Source organism: Aphelocoma coerulescens, chromosome 13, assembly GCF_041296385.1.
Source record: "Aphelocoma coerulescens isolate FSJ_1873_10779 chromosome 13, UR_Acoe_1.0, whole genome shotgun sequence".
Taxonomy (NCBI): domain Eukaryota; kingdom Metazoa; phylum Chordata; class Aves; order Passeriformes; family Corvidae; genus Aphelocoma; species Aphelocoma coerulescens.
This window is the reverse complement of record NC_091027.1, coordinates 2,229,795-2,254,217: the sequence shown is the minus strand read 5'-3', so window position 1 is coordinate 2,254,217 and position 24,423 is coordinate 2,229,795. Positions and strand designations below refer to the sequence as shown.

Below are 24,423 nucleotides of genomic sequence, written 5' to 3'. Positions count from 1 at the left end.
ACAGGCCAAATCCAGAGGGATGAAGATAAGGTAAACACCAGCTTTTTGGGGCTTTTCGGAGAACAATGCATGGAAAGTGAAGCCAAATCGCCACTATTGCTCTTCAAAGCTTTTTTCCCCCCCATGTCACAAGCTGCCCTCGTGGTGCAGTGCCTGTCTGTAGGGGATGGGTGGGTTTCCTGCATCAGGGAGACAACTAAATGATTTCCCTCTTTGTGTTCCTGTCCGTGCTGGAAGCAGCACATGGATGGGCTGTGGGAAGGATGTGCCAAGTCTTTCCATGAGCGCTGGATTGAAACCATGGCATGGAATGGAGCTGCAGCTCCGAGGGTATTAAACAGGAATGCGTGCCATCCTTCAATTTCACTAAAAGCCATTAGCATTGGAATGACATGGTCACTATTTATAAACCCCTGGTGCAGATGACTTGGTGCAGCTGGCCAGGAGAAAAGGCTCAATGGAAGCGGGGAGTTTATTTGCATTCATGGTCCTTACGTGCTGCTCTGGCAGCAGGAGGAGGCTGAGGGCATGGAGCATTTCAGTGTCAGTGATTATGGCAGGCAGAAGTTCTTGCAGCTCTTCAACAAATCCCAGTCCTGACTGGAAAACACCGGTTCAGAACGATGCTTTTGGATGGATGCGTTGCTCTGAGGACCTGAGCTGTTCATCCTGTCTGTGGGGGAGAAGTTGTCTTGGAAGTGAAAAATGAACGGAGAGGAACTGGGGGCAAGGAGATCAACCCAGGTTTTTTAATCTGTGAGGAATATTCTGAGCTTGGCTGTGCAAGGGGATCAGTCAGGAGCAGGGGATGGGTCTCACACAGAGAAATGGGGTGGCCTCCAGGGGCCAGCAGCACTCACAGATACAGGAGGTTTTTGGGGTCTCTTGGGTTGCTCTTAGGCTGTGTCTGTGGCCTCAGCTTGGACCTCATTTCTGTCTGAATTTAGTAAATCTAAGCAGAACCCAGCCACCTCAGAGAACATGAGGGTTTTGTTCACATCTCTGCCCCTCTCTTCCCATCTTGGGGTCTCCAACTGTGTTCATTCCTCCCAGACCAGTCTTTCCAGCCTGAAGTGTTGCATATTTTAATGCTCTCTCTGCTTTCTGGTGCACGTTGCCTGTTTCTAGAAAACAACGAAAACAATAAATCACGGAAATAAATCTTTTCATTTTGACTGACAATCACTGAGCACTTAGATTCGGAAAATATTCACTCTTCCAACCTAGTGATGATCATTTCCAGCCCAGCATTCCTCAGAAACCATTTGTGGAGCTGCTTTAAGAGCCGTCAGCTGCTCACTTCTCGCTGCTTTTGGTCACCTCCCAAAACTCTGCGATGGACTCTGAGAAGATGAAGTGAGCTGAGCAGCCCTCTGCTCTCCCCAAGCTAAGCTTCACGTTCTGTAGAAGGTAACAATTTTGCAGGACCATGATACATCACATCAAGGGCAGGGGTTTGCTGTGCTGGTGTATGAACTTGTACGTGTTGCACATGCAGCTGATTAGTGAGAGCACAGCCCAGAAATCCCCACTAAGAGCTATAGTGAGAGTGGCTGACTGATCATTCCTGACAAGATGTTTTTATCTGTAGCCAGTAGCCAAAAGTTCCAGCGAGTTTTGCACGATGACTTTCAAATCCCTGACATCTCTCGGCGCTCTCTGGCTCGGGCGCGCGGCCTTGGGAGCGACACGAGCCAGGGCTTGGGTGTCGAGCCCGTGGAGCAGCTCACAAGGAGCTGAGCCATTTCCAGGGCTCCTCATCCATCACACAGCTGCTTTCATCGCTTGCACTGAAGGACTTAAGCAGGGATTATGGCATGAACCCTGCCTCTCCTCCATCCCGCTCGCTCTGTCTCTCATTAACCAGCTCTAAGAATTTGTTACTCGAGTTGCAGACTCATTGACCCAGATTCCCTAATAATACAGGGAAGAGGAGATTTTTTTCCGTGCTTGATCGCTGGCTTCTGTGTATACTTGGTGCTATTTATATGCAGGAGGACTAAAAGCCTGTAATAAAGATGGGGCCAACTTTGCAGCAAAATTCCTGCGTGCCCAGAGAGAGAGAGGCAGAGGTGAATGTGGCTGGGTGTTCCCATCCTTGCAGACCCAGCAGGAGTTTTTTGGGGAGCAGCCCCTGCTTTTACAGCCTGATTCACCTAGACTGGTTTAGCTCAGGGCTCCCCACTTTGCTCTGGAAATGCCTCTCCATCGAAGTCATGCACTGGCTTGCTTTGTGGCATGTTTGATTTCTTCTACACCGAGTGCAAAGCCAAGCAGAAGGGCTGGGAGAGTATTCCTGCCTGGCTCTCCTCAGCCTTTGGGGCTCTGTGATCACTTCTAGGTCATGGAGGATTTGCCATCAGCACTTTCCATCCTCGGAGCAGAGCTTCTGTCGTGGTTTATTTTCTGCCTGGAGCCAGCTGGTGGTTCCCGGGAGGGAGACATTGGAGTTTCAGCTGCACTCCCCATCTTTTGGCTCCAATGCTGCTGCCATGAGGAGATGTTGGGGTAACCAGGAGAGCGAAGCCTTGGTCTTGGCTTTCCTTTCAGGGCACCCATTCTTTTATGGGATGTGGCTGAACTTTGGTATGAGCTCCTCACTGCGAGAAAAGGGTTTGGGTTGAAAGGAGCAGCAGTGCAGGAGCTCTTTTCCTGAGGACACGGTGGGAGACAGGAGGTGGAGCAGCCTGGAAAATACTGCAAGGTCCTGCTGGAGTTGCCTGTGTTTGCTGGTTTGAGGAAAAGGGATCAGAACTAAAGGATTTTGCCTAATGCTGTTGGCAAACACCTCTCTGTTTTTATGGAGGAGCACCTAGAAGTCCAGAATAAATATGTCATTAGCCCCTGCCTGGAAAAAGAAAAAAAGGATTGTAGCATTTTTAAAAAAATCCCCCATAAAATGTTTGATTTCAAGCATTAGAGGGTTTTCTTGTGGAGACAGGCACAACTTGATTTTGTGAGCTAAAGTTAACCCCTGTTGTCTGCCAGGGATTTTTCTGAACTGTTCTGCAATGAGAAAGGATGTATATCCATGAGGTATTTGCATTGAGAGTTACCTCAGTGCCACAACACAGCTTCTTTTAATAAAAAAAGTGACTTTTGTCTGTCTTTCCTCCTCCCCTCCTTCACAAGCCTTTCTTCAAAAATGTCACGTTTCCTGTAATTCATCACAGGCTCTTCCACATCCCCTTAACACCTCAATTTCTGTATCACTCCCTTGCAAATGAACCTTTTCTGAATTCCCTGGAAGTTTGTTTCAGGTTAGAGGACCATCAGAACAGGGCTCCAGACTGCTCGTGCAAACCATAGGAATTTACATGGGGGGTTATTTATTAATTGGATTTTCCAATGATTGAGCCAGCAGGACATTCAGAAATGAGGCAGATTTTTTGTTGTTGACGGATTTGGTAGCCCAGCTTTCCAAATCCACACCGTTGAGCGTGGAATAGGCCACCCCAGTGCTTCCCACAGAGCTCCCTGACACATTTTCTGTATTTAAAAAAAAAAAAAAACGAAATAGATGTCTAGACAGCACACTAAATTTATATGTGAGCAGATTTGTATCTCTTGTCCTCAGAAGATAAGATCGTGTCGGAGCAGAATCCTGTTCCGTGTTGCTGGGGATGTTTGGTATCTGCAGTAACAGCCTCCCCTGCCTCTTCCAGCCTCTTCCAGCGGAGATGCCGTGGGCTGAGGACTGTGCTTTGACTGGAGCACGCTGGGACTGACTGGGACTGACTGGGACTGACTGGGATTGACTGGGATTGACTGGGATTGGGCTGTTTCCAGCAGCTCGCTGTCACACCATGGACTCACCCTCTTGTCCCCACCGGTCAGGGTTTCCCAGTCACAAAGCCAAAGCCACCTGCCCCTGTCTGCAGACACCTTGTTTAATGTTCAGCAGCAGCAGCAGCCACCCAAGGATCTGCTGTGGTAGGAGAAGGTTCCAGTGCTGCAGATAAAGCAGAGCCCATAAAGATAAGCCCTGGGTGCGTGCAGTGGATTCCCTTTCGCTGGGCACGAGGCTTGAGACATGGATTTCAGGCTGCACACTGCTGCCTCTCCCCTGAGCTTTTCAGCCTCTCCTCTGAATCTTTCAGCCACTTCTCTGAACCTTTCAGCCTTTCTCTGACCAAGGGCAGGCCACGCTCCCACAGCGTGGGCCGTGTCTGCTGCGAGCTGGGGATGCTCCCAGTAATTCTCCCTCACTGTACCCACTGCACGTCCCTGTTGGCCACCAAACTGCCCCTTGCGATCCTGTGGGTCTTTTGTCATGGATTTACTTGGGAAAGGCCCTCAGGAAAGGGCTGTGGGAGCCAGGGAATGCGCTTGGTGCAGACCATGGATTTCCCGGTGACGCATGAGGATGGCAGCGCTCTCCTCCTCCTGTCAGGCTGCTCTCGCTGTAGCTCCGGCCTCCTTCAACATCATTCCCTTCTCCCCCTTTTTAGGGGTATTATTCCTGCCCAGCTTGTCAGGGCAAGTGAAGACAGGATGGATGTGGCTTGAGGTCATGCCCCAGCTGAGCAGCCTCCTCCATCCCATGCCCCTGGGAGAGCAGCAGCCTCGGAGAGGGCTCTGGAGCTGAATTTTGCCTGCTGCTGTCAGTGGGATTACAGTGCCACTGCAAACCCGGGGCTGTGAACAAATGGGTGAAAAAGAATGTTATTTTTAGAGCTGGAACCATGATAAATATGTGGAATTTGTCCAGGGTCTGCCTGCTGCACCTTTTTGAAATGCAAAGTGCATGTCTGTTAAAATACCTCTCCAAAGGTCAGCATAACCTCTGGAATGAGTGTGCTGGCCTTTTGGAAAGCAGGTGAAGCTTCAGATGAGAGCATGGGCCCCCATAACCCAAATCTGCCTCAGTGCCATCTGACACCAGAAGGATGTGGATGGAAATGCTGCCTTGCCAGAAGAGTTTATCCTTCAGGTTTCAGTGAGGAGCCTCAGACCATTCCTCACCCTTCACTTCAGCTTTTCCTTCCATTTTCCTGCCTTTTATGTTTGCTTGTGCATTTGAGGGACGTGCTGTGAGCATGTTTGAAACTGGTGAGGATGGGGACGAAAGGTGGGAAACTCAGGAATAAAAGGAGGGATGGAACCTCAAGGCATCCCTCAGGGGGACCCAGCAGGTTTGTGTCCCCTGTGATGATGCAGCCAGGCTCGCAGGGCTCAGGGATTGAAGTGCCTGAGAACCTTACATTTTTCAATCCTTTTAGCTCCCCGTGAGGTGGAGGAAGAGTGTTACTCTCTTTTAGGCAGGGAAGTGAGGCAGAAAGAGAAGAAACTACTTGCTCCAGAGTGTTGTAGGAATCTCGCAGCTGAAAAAAAAAAAAAAAAGAGTTGGCGTAGCTCTTCACTGCCTGTCAGGCACCCTGGGGTAGGGTGGCACTTCTGCCACGAGCTTGGCTGTCGTCATCCCATCTTTTGGGTGGGAATGCACAGCCGGGAAAGGAGAGGCTTTGGAGCAGTAGCAGAGGGACAGAAATGCGATCCAAGCTGTGGAAGCCGAGCTGCAAATTAGGGCAATTCAAAGGCACAAACATCCTGTTGAGCTCGAGAGTCCCCGGCAGGACCTAATGAGCGAAGCACATGCTCCAGCTCAGCCCCAGGCGTGTTCCAGTGGGAAAACTCTGCCTCCCTGCCTCGGGTTATGTCAGGCCTTATTCCACCAGCAGGTGTTCACGTGAAGGGGGGGAACAGCGTTATAAATAAGTTATCCATTAATTTCCGTCGGGTGCTTTTCCTATTGTTTAGCCACAATATGCTTTCCTGTTTTTTTTTTTTTTTTTTGTTTTTTTTTTTTTTTTTTTTTTTTGTTTTTTGTTTTTTGTTTTTGTTTTTTTTAAAGAAAAACCAAAACAAAAAGGGCCAGACCCTGACCCCGAGTTCCCCTCTGGCAGGGTGAACCCAAAGCTGTGTTTGAAGTGGGTGCCAGCGTCATTGTTGTCCTGTCACTCGTGCTGGTGGCATTGGCACTGCCACCCCAGTCCTCTGTGCCTTCTGAGAGGGGCATGCGAAGAATCTGCCTGGGTGCAAGGGGCATCACATCCCTGGCAGGAGTCTTTTCTCCATCAGGTGGCTGTGGGAGGAAGGCTGGTGCTGCTCTGGGATTGGAAAGGAGGGGATTTTGGGGATAGCAGAGAGGAGGACAAAAACTCTCTTCCCTCCTTCTTTCTCCTGGCCGACACGAGGACATTGAGGCCATGGCACTTGCAACAACAGGGGGAGTTTAACCATTTTAGAAACAATTTTTTTTTAACCATTTTAGAAACAAAAAGCAGCTCAGTGGGTTATAAAATGAGGGTTTCTCTGCCAGGGGAGGCTGTTGTCAAGTCAGGCAGGGTGTGAGGTGGCACTGAGCCCACCCAGTCCCACAGGAGCCCCTTGGGATCTATCCCAGCTCTGCTGGACGCAGGTCCCAGCTGAACAGCACAAAGGTTCTGTGAATCCACATGGAAAATGGGGAGCTGGGTGGGGAAGCAAGGCCAGGAGAGGGCTCACCCTGCCCTGTGCCGGCTGGGTCCCTGCCTGTCCCTGCTCAGGAAGCCCCAGTGCAGGCTCCCTTTGCAGCAGCACCGTGTGTCGGCAGCGCTGACAGGAGCACACGTGGAGCAGCACCCACATGAGCCACGGGTGGGTTGTGCTGGGAGCAGCCATTTCTGCGTTGTAGCTCCTCAGCAGGCAAGGAATGAGATTTCTCCTGGAAATACACAAAGAAATGCTCCTTCCTCGGGAACCCTCCTGTGCTGGGACAGTCCTGGAGGATGCCTGGCCTGCAGAGGTGCTGTGCTGGGCAGGGGGATTGAACATCTGGGGGGGGATTTTCCCTTCCCCATCTGCTCCAGGGCTCTTTCCACAGCCCTGGCATGGCACTGGCACCCTCCCCTCACTGGTGTGAGAGCAAGGATGTGTTAATTTACACTGGTGTATGACACAATTAACCATCACACAGCGGCTGTCACGTGCAGGACAAACCAAGAGACAAAACACCTTCTGATTGTTATTTTTATCTTGCTGGAATGGGAGCTTTCTGCCTTCGTAGCCCTTTGACTCCTGTTACAGATGCCTCATTTGAAGGGCTAAGCCTGTGCTCAGATCTTGCTGCAACCTCTTTTCTCTTTGCTCAGTGCCTTAGTGCAGGTCCCAGCCTCTTGCTGCCCTGTCTGCTCGGGTTTTGCTTGCAGAAAAAGCTGCCACCGCTTCAGCCCTCCTGCCAGCTCGCCCAGCTGAGCTCCCAGGATCTTCTGGTGGGTTTTTTCCAACAGAGGAAGACGCCAGAAAATCCTTGCCTTGTCACAAAGCAGAGCCTGGGGTTACACACAGGGAGGAAGCAGCTTGAAGGAAGGGCCTGGCAGGCGGCTGCTGAAGCTTCAAACGTGGCTAAAAAAGAGTTCAGAATGAATGTGAGCATGTGATGAGGTTTGATATTGAACAGGATGGCTTTGGGCACTCAGGATGTGTTCCATTTTTGCTTTAAAAACCTAGAAAGCCAGGTGCAGGGAGAGGTGGAGTGGGTGGGAATGGGGAGACCAAATTCCCTGGAACACCACAGTGGTGGTGGGAGCCCAGGTCCTGGAGCAAGTCCCCACGTGCTCAGGGATATGCAAAAGAGACTGTCTCCACCTTAGGGAGCTTCTAGCTGAGGTTTAAGATTAAAAGTTGAGCTTTTTTTCATTTCTGCTTCATGCCTGTGTGAACTTCACTTTAGGCTCCAAATCTGCTTTTCTTGAAATCGGTCTCAGAATTGCTATTGACTTTAAATGGTGCAAGATCTCACCCATCAATTCTCCTTCTCCCATCTGTAAAACGAGGATGGCAGGATTTCTGTGCCATCTGCGGTGCTGTGAAGCTGAAAACAATCATCATTTATGGAGTGCTCTGAGCTCAAATGGGAGGTTCTGGGTAAAGGCAAGGCTGTGCAGGATGAAATGTTCCTGAATGTGCCAGTTGCATCTGGTATCTGAGCTGGGAGCTGGGTTGAAGGTTTAGGAAGAACAGTCTCGTGATGCAGAGGTGCTCCAGCTGCTGAATGTCTTGAAATATTTGTGTTGGTCAAGAGTTCCTGTTCATCATTACAAACAAAACCAGGGCACAGAGGAACTGTTGGCTGCATATCCCATAAAAATCTAAAATCCATGCTCGTCTGGAGCATCTCTGATTTTTAACAGCCACAATCCTCAGAGCTCCTGTCTCTGTCCACCATGTGAGTTAACAGCACGTGCACTGCAAGGAGGAAACTCAGAGCCACAGGTGTTGCGCTTTTCTGAGGGCAATAGGAAGCATCTGATGGGAACAAAGGATGTTCCTTCCCATCCAGTTTTGCAGGGAAGCTGCCTAACCTTTGCCTGACACGTGTTTGCAGAAAGCTGAGGGCCAAACCAGGACAGCAAAGAGCAGGTTGCGGCTAAGCATGCTGTTTTAAGGTGAAATATTTCGGGCGGTGTAAATCGCACCAACACGTGCCTCAGGCCAAGCCCTCCTGACAGATGTTGCTTTGTCCTTTTGCAGACACGAGCCACCAGACCCGCTCGGTGTCCAGCCGGCCCTACTACAGCCTGCCCAACAGCAGCCATGAGAGACGCTCGGTGCTGGCCATCACGGAGCCGCCGCGCTTCCACTCGCAGGCCAAGGGCAAGAACGTGCGGCTGGACGCGCACTCGCGCAAGGCCACGCGCAGGAACAGCTTCTGCAACGGCGTCACCTTCACCAACCGGCCCATCCACCTGTACGAGAAGGTGCGCCTGAAGCTGGTGGCCGTGCACCACGGCTGGAGCGGGGCCCTGCGCTTCGGCTTCACCATCCACGACCCCTCGCAGATGAGCTCCGAGGAGATACCAAAGTACGCCTGCCCCGACCTCGTCACCCGCCCCGGCTACTGGGCCAAGGCTCTGCCGGAGAGGTTTGCGGTCAGGGACAATATCTTGGCCTTCTGGGTGGACCGGCACGGGAGAGTCTTCTACAGTATTAATGATGAGGAGCCAATCTTGTTTCACTGTGGTATTAAAGTTTCCGGGCCTCTTTGGGCCCTCATAGACGTCTATGGGATTACCCACGAAGTGCAAATCCTAGGTAAGTGTGTCTTTGGGCCTGTGGGCTGCTCTTCTGGTTGCTCTTTCTGGTCCTGTAGGAAAGATGCATGATCTGTATGATCATTTCTATGGGACACTTAAGAAAATTAATTTGCTGTTGGTTTTGTACCTCCCATTCATCATTTTTCTCCTGCCAGCGGTAGGGATGCAGAAAGAAATGTATTTCAGAGATGGCAATGATGGAAAGTCCTAAGGCTGCACATTCTGTGAAGGGATAAATGGAAATCTTTACCTGTAACTCCACTCAGCTTTCTCTGAGCTGGATGTGCTGCTGTGGCATGAAAAAACACAGAGCAAGGTCCCAGGGACTGAGGAGACAAAAAGGACCAGTTCTGACTTGATCTGGCCTTTTCCAGCTACCAGTTACTGCCAGTGCATTGGAAAACCACCGGTCATTGCCCAAGAGCCCTTCCCCAGCCCCTCTCTCCGCTCTTGGCCGTGGTCCCACCCAGGCTGGCAGTTTGAGGGGCTGTGTTTGCATTGTGACCCTTCCCTGGCACAGGGACATCACTCAGACCCCTGGAATCAGGTGGAGTCTGGCTGATTTACAGCCTCACCCTTAGGGAGGGCTGTGAGAGGGGATGAATCTGTTCCCACCAGCAAGCCCAGCTGATGGCCACGGAACGATTTTCCTTTCGTGTCTTTTACAGCATTGAAATTTCTAATGAATTCAGCGTTAGATGGAGTGTTTGAACTGGGCTACACCACAGGGAACACTTTGAAAATCCAAGAGAGTTGCCCTTTCCCAGAGGCTCCTGGGAGCTGATGGAGTTTTAACAGCCAAAGCCAGCTGCACCTGCCCGAGGGGATGGTGCTGCCAGCCTGGCACAGAGCAGGCGCCAGGGATGAGCTGTGGAATGGCGAGTCCAGAGGGCAGGCAGCTCCATCACACATCCTTCTGAATGGTGCCAATTATTTTATAGGCGAGAAGGCCACACATAAACAACTCTTTTCCTCGTCTGCTGTGCCTCAAATGTGTAATTAAACCTCAGCAGCAGCTTGTCCTCTAATTGCAGTTGCGACACACTCCAGCCTCTGGTGCTCATCACAGAGGAGGAGAAGGAGTGTTTGCTGTATTGGCCAAGGCACTGCTTCACCAGAGCTCTCCTTTCTCCTCATTAAATTGGAGATGGAAAAAATAAAATGCATCTCCTTTCTGCCCCCCAGCCCCAGTCCTGCCTGCAGCACCCGAGGGTTCCCAGCGAAAGACTCAGGCTGAGAGCACCAGTGCTCTGATGGGAGTGGGGTTTTTTTGGTTAAAATACCAAACCCCACAAACTGGCCCAGGAATCAGGGCCATGCTCAGCCATCTGGGGCACCAGGGGACCCGAACTCCTTGCTTGAGTGGTGGTGTCATAGAGGATGTGCTTGTCTCTGCCTCTTCCTCCCAAAATGTTGCGAGTTGAGAAAATTGTGAAATACAGCTCCAGTTCTGAGGCACAAAATGCCTCTTTCAGCATCCTGAATCCCAGAATGGTTTGGGCTGGAAAGGACCTTAGAAATCATCTCATTCCAGCTCCCTGCCATCGGCAGGGACACCTTCCACTAGCCCAGGTTGTTCCAAGCCCCGTCCAACCTGGCCTTGGACACTGCCAGGGATGGGGCATCCATCATGAAGCTTGGATGTGTCTGACTCCTCTGTGGGAGCATTTCTTGCCAGACACGCTGTGCTGGCTGAGCAGGAGCTGCTCCAGCCATCAGCCCACCCCAGTGGCCTCTCCTGCCTGCGCTTCTGAGAGAGGCAGGTTCTGCTTTGCAGCTGCTGGATGGATTTGGGTGTTTTTCCTTCTTTGCCAAAGGCCTGGGGATTCTCTCCTCCAAGCAGCAGGCAGCATTGGTGCTGGGCTGCTTCACCCCTCTCCATCTCTGGGAAGACCAGAAGTCATTCACACAGACTCCTAAATTCCACGTGCTTTGACTTTGCTCAGTGGGTTAAACCCTTCAGGGTGAAGCATCCAGGCTGCCCCAGGCAGGGCTGGAGGTAGAAGGGAGAACACTCCCAAACTTTCCCACACCTTTACATCATCCCTGAGCCTGGCATGGCCCAAGTGAAAACCTGGGAAATTAATTAAGGATCAACATCCTGACTTTCCCTTTGCTGTGAAAAGGGTAAACAACTTGCTGCTGTAAAAGCTTTCTAACACCTGCAGGAAGCAGCTTTTGTCACAAGCTCTCCATTCAAAACCTCTGCAGGGCTGTGAGCACCGCTGAAATATGAGGCTTGAAATGACCTCTCTTGGACACACCTGTGCCTGGACACAGGTGTAAGGCAATGACAAGGAGTGTGGAAAGAACATCCATTCATCCTTGTGTTCCTTCACCCCTCACTTGTGGATTTGTCTTGCACAAGACCTCGGGACAACAAAATACTGAGACATTTTCTTTTTTTACCTCAAAACTATCAGACTCTTCTCCTCAGGAAGCTGTAGGACCATGCTGGTTTACAGCTTCTCCCAGTTCCCCAGTGCAGGGAACTCCCAGATCACACGAGTACTTTGGAACACTTGTTTTTCCTTGGCTGGTGCCAAGATGCAGCCGCTCCTGTGCCTGCTCCACGCATGACTCTGCACCAGGAGCTGTTCATTAGTGGTTGACCTGTGGCTGATTTTTCCTTTCGGAGGAGCAGAGTCTGTAGGCTGCAATAACGATTGTAAGCATAAAAGCAGGTGGTTTTCTCTGGACTAACACCTCTGTGCCTGGGTTTCTCTCACAGACAGCATGTTTGCAGAGACCATGAGCACTGCCCGGCTCAGCACCGCCCGGCTCAGCACCTGCCTTCCCCAGAGCAACCACGACTCGGCCAACTTCAACAACAACGAGCTCGAGAACAACCAAGTGGTGGCCAAAATTGCAAACCTAAACCTCAGCCGGGTACCAGGCCTTGGGACTGACAACCACATCATCCCCTGCTGCCCCAACCGGCGGCAGCACGCCCAGGGAGTCCCGGCGTTCCTGGACACCGACCTGCGGTTCCACCCCACCCGTGGCCCCGACATCACCTTCTCCCAGGACAGGATGGTGGCCTGCACCAACTGGCAGGAGAGCAATAGGACTTTGGTGTTTTCTGACCGGCCTTTGCACATCGGGGAGAGCCTCTTTGTGGAAGTAGGACACCTGGGGCTGCCGTACTACGGGGCCCTCTCGTTCGGCATCACCTCTTGTGATCCGAGCACTTTACGGACAAACGAGCTCCCGGCGGATCCAGACTTTCTCCTGGACCGCAAGGAGTACTGGGTGGTGTACCGGGCGTTCCCGGTCCTCAACAGCGGCGACATCCTCAGCTTCATGGTCCTGCCCAACGGAGAGGTGCACCACGGGGTCAACGGGGCCAGCCGGGGGATGCTGATGTGCGTGGACACCTCACAATCCCTCTGGGTGTTTTTTACGATCCATGGTGTGATCAACCAGCTCAAAATCCTGGGTGAGTGCAGCCAGGAAGAAAAAAAAAAAGGATAACAGAGCATCTGGCTGGGGAAGTTTGCTGGGCCAGAAGCAGAGCTCTGGGCTTGCACTCACGGTGCTCACTGATGTGAGGACGCAGCTCCTTGTGTTTGCAAACAAGAGTGAGCGAGACATGGTACCTGTCACAGAGATGTGTGCAGCCTCTATGATCCCCGCAGGAAAGGATGAGACTTGAGAAAGGAAACAAGCAGCAGGCAGGGAGGCAGGGATGGCTGTGGGGGACAGCTGTTTTTCAGTGAGTTTGTTTTTAGGAGGGATTCTTTATAAACTCCCTATTCCAGCCAACGGGTATTAAACTTCTGCCTTGGTAAGGATGATGGTTTTTGTGAGCACAGCTCTGGTTTAAGCATGGACAGTAACTGCTCCTGAAGCACTGCCACAGCTCAGGGATCAGCTGGAACTTCTGATCCATTGCTGGTGACCAGTTCCAGCTTTTGTCCTTTCCTCCTGTTAAGGATTCCATCAGAAAAGCAGCTGTTAATGACTTTGTAAAGCAGGTTTTCTTCATTCAAAGCAATGTCCTTTCCCAGCTGACAGTGAGACAGCTACAGCTTGAGCCCACTGCTGCTGGGGAGAGGGGGACCTTGGAGAAATGGGAAGGCAAATACTGGATAACCTGGTGCTTGCTTCACTGAAGCTGAACAGGCTTCATACAGAGGCATAACGAGGTCCAGGCCCTGAGGGTCACATCCAAAATCTTGACCTGTATCCTTAATAAAGGGCGGCATTAACTCAGCAGCTGGACCTGCCCTGAAGCCCCTGTGCAGATGGGGTGGGAGCAGCTCAGCAGGCTGAGGGGGTTTGGCCGGGATTGGGGTGTTCCTCTGTGGGCTCAGCTCTCTCCTGTGTTCCCAGGCACGGTGCAGTCCAGCCCAGTGACGGTGTCTCCCTCAGGATCCCCCGGTGGCTCCCAGTACGACAGCGACTCGGACATGGCCTTCAGCGTCAACAGGTCCTCGTCGGCCTCTGAGTCCTCGCTGGGTAAGGACAGGCAGCCCTCAGCTCTCAGGGGGGATGTTACCTTTCCTGCCAGGCCAACAGAAGGAATGGGAAGAAAACCCAGTGCTGGAAAGGTTTTCATGGCCTGAAGAAATGGTTGTAATGGTTGTATCAGCACCAGCAGGACCAGGGCGGTGACTGTCCCCTGTGCTGGGCACTGCTGAGGCACCTCGAGGGCTGTGTCCAGTTCTGGGCCACTCATGACAAGAAAAGCACTGGGGGGCTGGAGCATGTCCAGGGAAGGGTCTGGAGAATTAAGTCCTATCAGGAGGAGAGGCTGAGGGAGCTGGGAAGGGGCTCAGCCTGGAGCAAAGGAGGCTCAGGGAGGACCTTGTGGCTCTGCACAAGTCCCTGACAGGAGGGGGCAGCTGGGGGGGTTGGGCTCTGCTCCCAGGGAACAGGGACAGGATGGGAGGAAACAGCATCTGGTTGCACCAGGAGTGGTTTAATTTGAATAAAAGGAATAATTTCTTTATGGAAAGGAGAGTCAGGTATCCAACAAGCTGCCCAGGAAAGGAATCGCTATCCCTACAAGTGTTCAAAAAATGTGTGGATACCTGCCCCATGTGCAGGAAAGGGATAACAGGCTCTTTCAGAGCTGTAACTGCTGCTGGTTGGAATACACTGGGATTTGTTTGGCCAAAGAACCAGGCCATGACTGGGGAAGGAAGAGCCTTAAAAACTGATTTAAATGTGTGTACTGTACAGAGTCAGCTTTGCCCCATCCCGTTGAAGAGCCTTAAAAACTGACTTAAATGTGTGTACTGTACAGAGTCAGTTTTGCCCCGTCCTGGTGACTAAACAACCTCATTCCCCCCTCCTCTTTTGCAGTGACTGCCCCCAGCTCCCCTTTGAGCCCCCCCATCTCTCCTGTCTTCTCCCCTCCGGAGCCATCGAGCAGCAAGAACGGGGAGTGCACCGTGTGCTTTGACAGCGAGGTGGACACGGTGATCTACACCTGCGGACACATGTGCCTCTGCAACACCTGTGGTCTTAAGCTGAAGAAGCAGCTCAACGCCTGCTGCCCCATCTGCCGACGGGTCATCAAAGATGTGATCAAAATCTACCGCCCGTAGCGCCCGTCCCGGGCTGCAGGAAGGGGGAACGCCGCTAGCAAACCACGCCTTTCCGTCCCTGCTTATGGGTTATCGTGCTGGTCAGTCGTTATCAAGTGGCTCGTTATCTGTGTTTCCTTATTTGACTGGTAGGGCACAATTCAGGGAGCAAAGCTGAGGATTGTGTGGGGCCGTGCCGGCCAGGCCGAACCGGGGAATCGCCGGGACCCGAGGCAGCTGCAGATGAGAAATTTCCCGTGCAAAGGCTCTTTTTTCCCTCCTCCCGCTGCGGGGGAGGCTCGCTGTGGTGCGGGTCGGGATGGGGAAGTTGCCACTTGGGCAAAGCCGGGTGCCACTGGGCTTCCTGACCCTAAAACCCGACAGCTCTGGGCTGCTGCCAGGGGCTTGTGCTGTGGTGGAGCAAAACTGGGACGAGGCCCAGCAGGAGGGTTCAAAGTGGACAGAACGGATCTGGAAATGTCATGTAAGGAGAACTAGCTCAGGCCAGATAGTGGCACAGTCACTTGTTTGGGTTGTGTCCCCATGAATTGGCTCGTGGGGACATGGAGGAGCTGGTCTGGGCTTAGATAAATCAGCTTTTTCTTTCTGTGGCAGAACAGGGACTTCTGGCCATGGAGGCTGAGAGCCAGGGAGCTGCCCTGGGGGAGCAGCGAGGAGCACGAGCCCACCCAGAGCCCAGGCAGCCCCTGCAGTGAATGAAGGAGCTGCAGGGAGCTGTGAGGGGCAGCTCAGGCACTGCCCTGCTGCCCTCTGAAGCCATAAATCGCAGCCTGTGGACAACAGGGGTGTTTGGGTGGGCACACTGCAGTCCTGGCTCGGGATGCCGCTGTCTGCAGTGAGGGGATTTGTCACCTCCAGGCACACACACCCCTGCATTCTGCTCTGCCCTCCTGGCAGGTGGCACAGCTGCCGTGTCACCCCGTCCTGATTGTCACCTGTCCTTGACCTTCCCCTGCAGCCGGTGCCGTGGCAGGGCTCAGCCTTCCTCCCGCCCCACCACGGGGATTTTTTGGAGGCTCTGGTGAGAAATTCATTTCTGACCCAGTCCCATCAGGCTCACCCTTTTTTCTGGGGACTCTGTGTGCTGACTTTACCTGTTTTCTCCTGCCTTTCCAGGTTTCCCAGCACAGCTCCCAGCTGCCTGCACGCTGGGTCTCAACTGTAGATGAGACCTTGTTGAGAAAAACAGGGACTATCTCACTTGGCTTTACTGAGGAGGAAGGAAAATGCCCTGAGGCTGTTATTAGATGTTGGGATTTAAATGGTGAATGGGTTTAGGGTGTGATACCAGCTACAGGCAGCAGCTGGATGAGCTGAGCAGCATCTGACTGTGCAGCACTAGGGCTGGTGTGACGTGCTCAGCAACCTCCTCCCGGCTGCTCCAGCAGGAGCTGCCCTTCAGTCTCCGTCCTCTGCCCTCTGCACAGCCCCTGTCCAGTCCTTCAGCCTGAGCCTGGCCAGTTTCCAGCTGGCCCAGGCTCCTAAAGAGGGGCGAAAAGGATGGGAACGGGAGGATGAGAGGAGCTGTCACTGCAGCTCGGTGACCGTGTGCTACCGAGTGCGTAAGAACAGCTTTTAGAAAGGTGCAATTACCACATTTTAGTCTGGAAAAAGGAGAAATAGAATAATTACTCCTGTACATTTCAGGGCTTCTGGGCACAGCCTGAGGGATCTGTGGCCATTCCCTCTCTCCTCCAAGGCTGTGGGTGCACGGTGCTGAAGCCCAGGTGGTGGTTTGGCTGTGCCAGGAGAGCTGGATTTGGGTCCTGACCTGTGCCAGCCCTGTGCCAGCCCTGTGCCAGCCCTGTCCCTTGCTGCCATCGGGGAGGGCACACCCAGGGAGCAGCTCATCCTCCTCCTGCAGCGGGCTATGCTCACAGGGCACCCCAAACCCTTTTGTTTTATCCTTGAGGAGCTGCTGAACATTTTTAATGAGAGTATTGACGAGAGGCTGCTGCGGAGCGAGATCTCTCAGCCATGGCCCTGCACGAGGGCCCAACAGCTTTGCAGAGCCCTTTTTGGAGCGCTGGCTCATGCCACTGGCTGTGCCACCACCCTCAGCAGAGCCACTGCACCTTTCATGTCCACCTTTGCCACAGGAGGCAGCCAGGGCAGCTTCCCTGCATCTGGAGCCTTGTCCTGCTTCCCTCCACCCCAGGGACCACAGGGATTGCATTCCCAGGGATCTCCCAGTCCCACGTTGGCAGATCCAGCTGTGGGCAGTGGGCACAGCACCAAGGGCACCAACAGTGCCAGGGTGTGCCAGCACCTGCCTGGGCACAGCCTGCAGCGGGAAGCCTTTCCATGGGGAGGAATCCAAGGGAAGCTGTCGGAATGCCCAGCCTGGATCAGGTCTGGGCCAGCCCTGGGGTTGCTGTCCCAGCCCCAGGGGTGCCCTCTGGTCACTGCTCACAGTGAGAGCAGCGGGGCAGAGCCCTCTGCTTGGTGCCACCTCAGCGCCTCCGGCAGCAGGGTGGGTGCAGCCTGGGTGGGGTTTGTTTGGTGTAGCTCTGTTCTGTATTTTTAAGCCAGCAAGGAGAAACACCGAATCCACTCCAGGAGCTGTTCAGGGCACGTTGCAGAGGCTGAATTTTTGCTGTAGCAGCCAAAACCAGTTTGAAGAAGGGGCAGCACCCAGTGAGGCCAGCATGGCGAGCGGGATGGGAGAGCAGTGGACCTGTGGCCCTGCCTATCCAAAAGCAACAGGAATTTTCCAAAATAGGCCTCAAAAAAAAAAAAAAAATTAAAAAAAAATATTTCCAGGAAAAGGTAGCCTCTTACAGATTTCATTGTTAGTATTCGTATTGCTATTTTTTTTAAACAGTCCAATGATATATGATTTGTACAGGAGATCTGTTTGTGCCTTATAAGGGTGTCTGTGCACTTTTTATCCTTTTTAAAGCAACTTTTAAAAAGAAAAAAAGAAAAAAAAGACGGGGGAGAAAACCAACACAGATCAATGGTAGTTTTATAGAATTTTGTGTTCACTGAGAATCCTGCTTTATATATATATATATATGTACACATATATACATATATATATATATATATGAGTGAAAAAGTGTTTATTTCCATGGATTTTCCCCTCCTCTCCTCCTTAACCTTTGTTTGAAAATTTAAGAAAAAAAAAAAAAAAAGGAGAAAAAGGAAGAAAGGAACGAGATGGGGGAACTCTTTTACCTCTCCCCCTTTCTGAGGCAGTTCCTCCCTTGTCGTTTATGATTCAATACTGTGACCTGTATTATCTTGTTGAAGCTGAATCAGATTTTGGACCTCTGTATTAGGCTTTTCAAGCAAATTTTTGGGGGGCCTGGGGAGGGAGGGCATCGCACGAGGGAGGGAGCTGCACCTCTACATGTCAGTGCTCTATAGTGTTCAGTGCTGTGTGTTTTCCTTTTGTCCATTTACCTGTTTTCCATGAATATAATTTGACTTGTTTATGAAACAAATAAACCTTTGGCTTGTACAGAGTGCTCTGAAGTGTTTCAAAGAGTTTGAACTGGGGGGGGGTGAGCACGTCCTCTGTTTGAAAAGTGGGGCAACACTGATCCAGAGGGGCAGGGGAAGGCACCTCTGCTTAAAAAAGAAATTCAAAAGACACAAAAAAGACACTTTACAAACCTTTTCCTGAGCTTTGCTCCTGGGAGTCACTGCCCAGTGGCTGCTCACTCCCTCCATGGGCTTTGCTGCTCATTTAACCTTGCAAATCCTTTAAAGTTTGGGGGACAAGGGTGTATTTCAGGGCTACAGAGGTGAAAGGGTTTGGTGGCCATCAAAAAGAGCCCCAAATTTCTTATCCAATCTCAGGCAAGGCATTTGCCAGCCTGGCCCCCTCCTGTGCCCTGCTGTGGCTGTGGCAGCCAGGGGTGATGCAGACATGGCAGGAGGGCTGATTTTCTTTTTTTCCTTTTCATTTTTTTTCTTTTTTCCTTTTCCTTTTCCCCTTCCCTTTTCCTTTCCCCTTCTATTTTCCTGTTTTCTTTTCCCCTTCCCTTTCCCCTTCTCTTTCCCTGTTTCCTTTTCCCCTTTCCCTTTCTCTTTTCCTGTTTCCTTTTCCCTTTTCCTTTTTCCTTCATGTGCAGTGGAAAAATTCCTTCACAACTCTGCCCTGCCAGAGCTGAGCGTCCACAAGAACGCCTCGCTCGCTCCAGGTGCTGAAGGACCCTGACAATTTATGCCAAAATGCCTTTTTTTGACACTCTGCTGCCCCACTTTATCCACAGAGCTGATCCCTGGCCAGCCTGAACCCCCAAAGCCCCTCAGGACAGGCAGTGCCTCTCTCTCTCTGCACTCCCTGAAAATCACCAGACCCTGGTGGTTTGAGTAAACTCTCAGTAAAAACTTCTACACTCCACTGTTGGGACATAAAATTTGGGCACCAAGGAAGACACAAGGAGCTGTCAGGATCCCCATGAGCCTCCCTGCCAGGATGGACGGACAGACAGACCCCAAAACCAGCCCCAGACACAAGAGCAGCACCTCAAGTTGCACCCCAGAATTCCACCAGCCACACACACACGGGTTCACCAGGGTGCTTGAAACCAGTCAAGCAGTTTCTTTTTATTTCTTACAAAAAGAAAACAAAAGAAAAAAAACCCAAACCAAAACAAAAACCAACCCAAACCCCAGCAAATTAAAAAAAAAAAAAAAATCCATCCCTTAAAGGTGAAGGTATAGACAGGGCATGGACACAGCTACATCTACCTTCTGCTGCCCTCCCCCCACCCCTGTAATGGAGATTTATACACATTACATAATATAGAGACACGTGGACAAACAAATGGGCGTGGGGAGCCTGGCAGGAGCTGGGCACAGCAGGGCTGATGCCCACCCAGGATGTGCCCAGATCCCCAAGCCCCGGCAGTGCCCCCCTTGCCACAAAGCCCGATCCCAGGGCTGCTCTGGGAGGCTGGGCTTTGGCTGATGGGGGGCTACCCCCGAGGCCGGGGTGCTTTTGGCCACCCTCCTCCTCCTCACGAGGTAGTCAGGGAGGTACAGCGAGGAGAGGCAGCTGGGCTTGGGGCAGGACCAGGGGCACAAATCAGGTGGGGGGCAAAGCCCTGCCAGCCCGGTGGCTCCTGGCACATTCCCCACAGGAGCTTGGCCAGCCCAGGGCAGACAGGAGAGTGGGAAAAGGGGTAAGGCTGCAGGTGTGGGCACCTCCTGAGGGTGATCCCACGGGGGCACTCCCTCTTGGAAGCTCTTTGGGAAGGAGGGAGCGATCCTGTCACGCGCTCGGCGAGCCAAATACAGTACTTGTGTCAGGAAAATGGAGCACTACCAGTTCCGAGGCTCAGGCTGGGAGGGGAGAGGGAACAGCCCTCATTTAGAGCCCAGGCCACCCAAATAGCACAGGACTTTCTGAGGAGAGCCGGGGCAGAGAGGTCTCTGAGGCAGAGCTGAGATTGAAAGGCCATCCAGAAAAGGCAGGGCAAGGGCACGGTGCCCGGGAAAAGGACACACAGCCCCTTCCACCCCGTGTCAAGAGCAGAGACGCAGGTCCAGCTCCTTCCCAGATACTGTGGGAGCTGGATTTGGCTGTGGAGCAGCTCTGGCTTAACTCATCCTGTCCCCACTCCTTTCCAAAGCAGAAGGGATTGAGTGGAGCGAGGCAGAGCGAAGGCAGCGCTGTCTCAGCCCACCGTGCAGCTCTCCCGGGAGCACATCAACACCTCCCGATGTGCCACGCAAGGAGCTTTGTTATTGCACTGGGTTGCAAATGCGGTGCTTATTGCCAGCTCAGGTGAGTCAGCCAGATCAGGGGCTGATGTGCCACCCGAGAAAACTGCAGGTGGGAGGGAGAGGAATCAGCCACACACCGGGGTGCGTGAGTTCCCATGGCTGGAAAAGAATTCTGGGGCTTCTGGAGATGAGGACGGTCAGGACTTCTCTGATCAAACTGCCCCATCGCCCTCCCAGAATGATCCTGGTCAGAGGCACCACTGTTTTCTGGATCTCCAACTCCACATTCCCAGTGGAATGGAAAACATGGGTGAGAGAAGGAAGTGAGCATCTGGGGGAGTGGAGAATGCTCCTTCGATTCAGCCAGCCTCAAATGAGAGGGAAAACTGTCATTATTTTCAGCAGCAAAACAATGTGGCTGCATTGCTCACACACACAATTAGACCAGAGAGGGCAACAGGGCTTGGTTAACACCAAACCTGACCCTGCCTTGGCCGAGGGGCTGGACTGGATGATCTCCAGAGGTCCCTCCCAACCCCAAAAACTCCGTGGCTCTGTGAAACACACAGACAGCCGGGTTTAAAGCTCTTCTGGAGAGAAATGTGGCCCTGAAGCTGCAAAAAGCCAAGGAGAGAAAGGAAGAAAGCAGCGCTGGGGAACAACAGCTCATCCACGCTCATCCTCCTGCTGGGATAAGCAGCACTGAGGGCAAGATACTGGCAGGCAGGAACGTCAGCATGGAAAAACCCCAGGCTCTGCTTGCCCAGAAGCCCCCCCCGGCCAACCTGGCCCACAGGGTGAAATGCAAGTACCTGGAGGACAGGCAGGTGGGGTGACAAACAAGGTTGGCAGCCCCTGAGCACCAGACACACCTCAGAACTGGTGGTGATGAGGAGCTGAGCTCCCCCATTCTGCATTGCACTTGATAATTTCAGCACCGAGGGAAGGACCCAGCTCCTGGCTGCTGCCCGCCAGCCCGGGGAGCTCAGTGGGTCGTGGGAAGGGGTGGTCCCCTCTCAGTCCAACAGGCAGGGCAGTCTGTGTGGGGAGGAGAGCAAAGCATCCCTTTTCCAGGGCATTTGGGGTCATTCTGGTCCTCTGTGCCTTGCATAGAATTCCTCAGCTCCAGAAGCAAAACCCCTCTGATGTTGGGTTGCAGTACTGCAGGGGAGAAGCCTGAGAGCTGTCCTGGACCAGACAGACAGGACCTGTTAGATGAGGGTGCATTTTTCCCTATTTTTTTCCACCAGGAGGATGTTGAAGTTAACACTTGTCATGGTAGAGCAGGGAAGGACTCAGGGATGATCCCCATGAAGGGAGAGCAAGGCACAGCCTTTAACCAGGGACAGAGCTACAGGAACCCGTTTTCAGCGATCATTCCTCCTTTTTGCCACGTTCCCAGTGGCTCTGCTACATCCCTGGACTAAGCAATGTGCCCTGCAACTCTTGCCCGTGACCCTGAGCTTCCAGGGAAAGGCAAATCCTTCTGTGATTTCCTTTGTTGGTACCACTCCACCTGGCTGCTGCTGGATTTCTCTCTAATTCACCACAGAGGTGGCAAAATGTCACTCAAGGTCCATCTCCCCAGCAGAGAGAACCACGGGAGCCAAGTCCTTGGGGAAAACGTGGGGAGGAGGGTGGGTGGGAGCACAGGGGTGGGGAGGGGAGGCCGAGCTGCTCCCTCCAGCTGCTGCCAAGGGGCTCCAGCTGGGAGGAGTGGGATCTCAATTATTATCTTTCCTTTTAAAGCCAGCCTTACAGAAAACTATAAATTAATCTGCTCATTAAATACTCAGGTGAGAGACAAGGGAGCCTCGGGCCGTGCAGGCTGAGGAGTGGCTACGGCTTCTTCCGCAGGTAATTGGAAGGGATCCAGCCCTCCCAGCAGGGCCCCCCAGTCAGGACCTTGCAGAACCACCAGCCACTGCTGTTCTTCTCACGAACTTCAAACAAAGTCCCTTCTCTGAAGCTGTTGGTCTCCTCATCGCCTTCAAAATCCGCCACTGCCACGTAGAGAGCTTCCCTGGAGACATCTGGGCTGGAGATGGGGGCTGAGCTCCTCTCCTTGGCCTCTGCTCTCTCCACGGGCTTGGAGATGACCTTTGGGTTCACGCTGCTTCTGGCTTTGGCTTCGTCTTGGAGGGAGGCAGCGAGGAAGGGCTTGGCTTTGGGAGGGACCAGCATGGGCCTCCCTGGCACTGCAGAGGGCCTGATCTCAGGAGCTTCCCGTGCCGGGGCCCTGGGCTCGGCGGAGACGGAGCCAGGACCCCCCATCTTCTTGGGGGGGGGTGGCCTGCGAGGTGGCACCACGGGGCGCTGCAGAGGGGCGTCCCTGGCACAGGGGGGGTTTGCTGGGCCCAGGGGAGGTTTGGGCAGTGCCTCTTTGGGGCCGTGGCTGTCCAGCTTGGGCAGGGCTTTGCTCTCCACGCCCGGCCGCTCCGGAAACCTCCCGCCAGCCTCCGAAGAGACCGTGGCATTGCTGAAGGAGCTTTCCCCAGCAGCGGGGTCCTGCTCCGAGGGTTTCTCTGGGCACTTGGCAGGTCTCAGCTTGCTCCGCAGGCTGCAAATGTCCAGTTTGTCATCGCCTGGGGGTGGGTCAGCGCGGGGGGACGCAGAGGGTTTTGGCCTGATCTGAGGTCTTGACTTCAAGAACGGGTTCTGGGTGATGGGGTCAGGTTTGTCCTCCACAGGCTCAGCTTTTGGCTTGGTTGGCTTGACAATGGGCCGGAGGTTTGGCTTCTTCACCTCCTTGGCTGACACCTTGTGTCCACATTCCAGTCCCATCTCGTTTTTCAGCTGGAAGAGTTTTCCCTTCTCTGGCTTGAGCTCCGGCTTCTTGCTGTCCTTCGGGGCTGCCGACTGCTTGGGTGGGATCATGGGCAAAATCATGCCCGGGGGCTTGGGGGGAGGTCTCTGCCTCTCCAGCAACTCTCCTTCTGACTTAATGATGGACTCCTTCCTGGGCGGAAGGCTGGGCTTCTCCTCCGTGTCGCGGTCCGAGATCTCCTCGTAGCCCCCGGCGAAGGACAGGTCCCCGCTGTCGGGAGCCTCCTTCCCCTTCCAGTCCTTGCCCCACCTCCCAGTGCAGTCCATGCCATTGGGAGGAGCCTCTGGCAGAGGTCGGCACGGCCCCGTCGCCTCCTCGCCGGCGCTGCCGTCGGTGTCGCCGAGCCGCAGCTGTGCCATCTCGTTGGGAAGGGGAGCCAGGAAATTGGGCCTGGAGGCGTTGCTGGTTTTCTTGTACTTATCAATGAAGGTGGCAGGGGCCCAGCCTTCCTTCTCCTCGATCTGGATGTACCACCAGCCGCTCAGGTTCTTCTCAATGACCTGCCAGGGCGAAAGGAGACCTCAGACAGCTGCTCTGCACTAAAGGGACTCTGGAACGACGGTAGGGTGACACGTGGCCTTGGTGCTGCTCCAGCCAAAAGCCATGGAATCCCAGGAGCGATTCCATCCTAAGGGAAGGGGAACCTGGTCCTGGCTGCCAGGGCAGGCAGAGGGCTGAGGAAGAGCCGCTGAGCTGTCTCCATCCCTCCCGGAGCAGGGTGCCGGGTGCTGGCGGTGGCCACGGCGTGGCACTGTTGGAGCAGCGATCCCGTGTGGATCCCACACTGCCCAGCCCCTCTGCAGCTCCACGAGCCGGGCTGGGGCCTGGGAGGGGCTGACTGGGGCAGCCCTGAAGGAAAAATCCTCCCAGAGAGGCAGAAATCACATCGCACACGGAGAAAGCAAAATCCCATCTGCAGGAGGGGTTCTGCCAGCAAAGAGGGTGTGCCAGGAATTTTGGAAGGGCTTTTAACTTTACACCTGGCCTAGCTAAGGGGAAAAACTCCCATCTCTAACCCCATCCGTGGTGTGGGTTTATCTTCCATTTGCTCAAACAGAGCACTCACACTTGGGGGACAGAAGGCCACCAAGAACTGTGTGGGGACAAAGTCTCTTGAGCTCCTACAGGTTTTTATCCCACTCTTAGAGCCTGGAATGTTAACAGAGACAAAAGCACAGCTCGTTTGCACCCAGAGCACCACGGGGAGCAGATCTCCCTTGCCTGGAAGGGGAGCTCCTGCCTGAAACAGGTGCCAGGGCAATGGGAGCCAGGAGCACTGCCC

At 53.3% G+C, this 24,423-nt stretch overlaps 2 protein-coding genes across 3 annotated transcripts in view; one reads left to right on the top strand and one right to left on the bottom strand.

The window, feature by feature from the left end:
- Nucleotides 1–18,098, top strand: part of NEURL1B (neuralized E3 ubiquitin protein ligase 1B) — a 32,188-nt gene extending 14,090 nt beyond the window's left edge. Inside the window, exons 2-5 of the mRNA XM_069029012.1 lie at nt 8,515–9,075; nt 11,809–12,516; nt 13,413–13,538; nt 14,388–18,098. Coding sequence (XP_068885113.1) covers nt 8,515–9,075; nt 11,809–12,516; nt 13,413–13,538; nt 14,388–14,632 — 1,640 coding nt within the window. The 3' untranslated portion in view covers nt 14,633–18,098. The remainder of the gene's footprint in view (nt 1–8,514; nt 9,076–11,808; nt 12,517–13,412; nt 13,539–14,387) is intronic.
- A 1,064-nt stretch (nt 18,099–19,162) lies between these two features.
- Nucleotides 19,163–24,423, bottom strand: part of SH3PXD2B (SH3 and PX domains 2B) — a 61,059-nt gene continuing 55,798 nt past the window's right edge. For both annotated transcript variants that reach the window (XM_069028868.1, XM_069028869.1), the window contains one exon: nt 19,163–23,641. In XM_069028868.1, the coding sequence (XP_068884969.1) occupies nt 22,154–23,641 (1,488 nt within the window). In that variant the 3' untranslated portion in view covers nt 19,163–22,153. The remainder of the gene's footprint in view (nt 23,642–24,423) is intronic.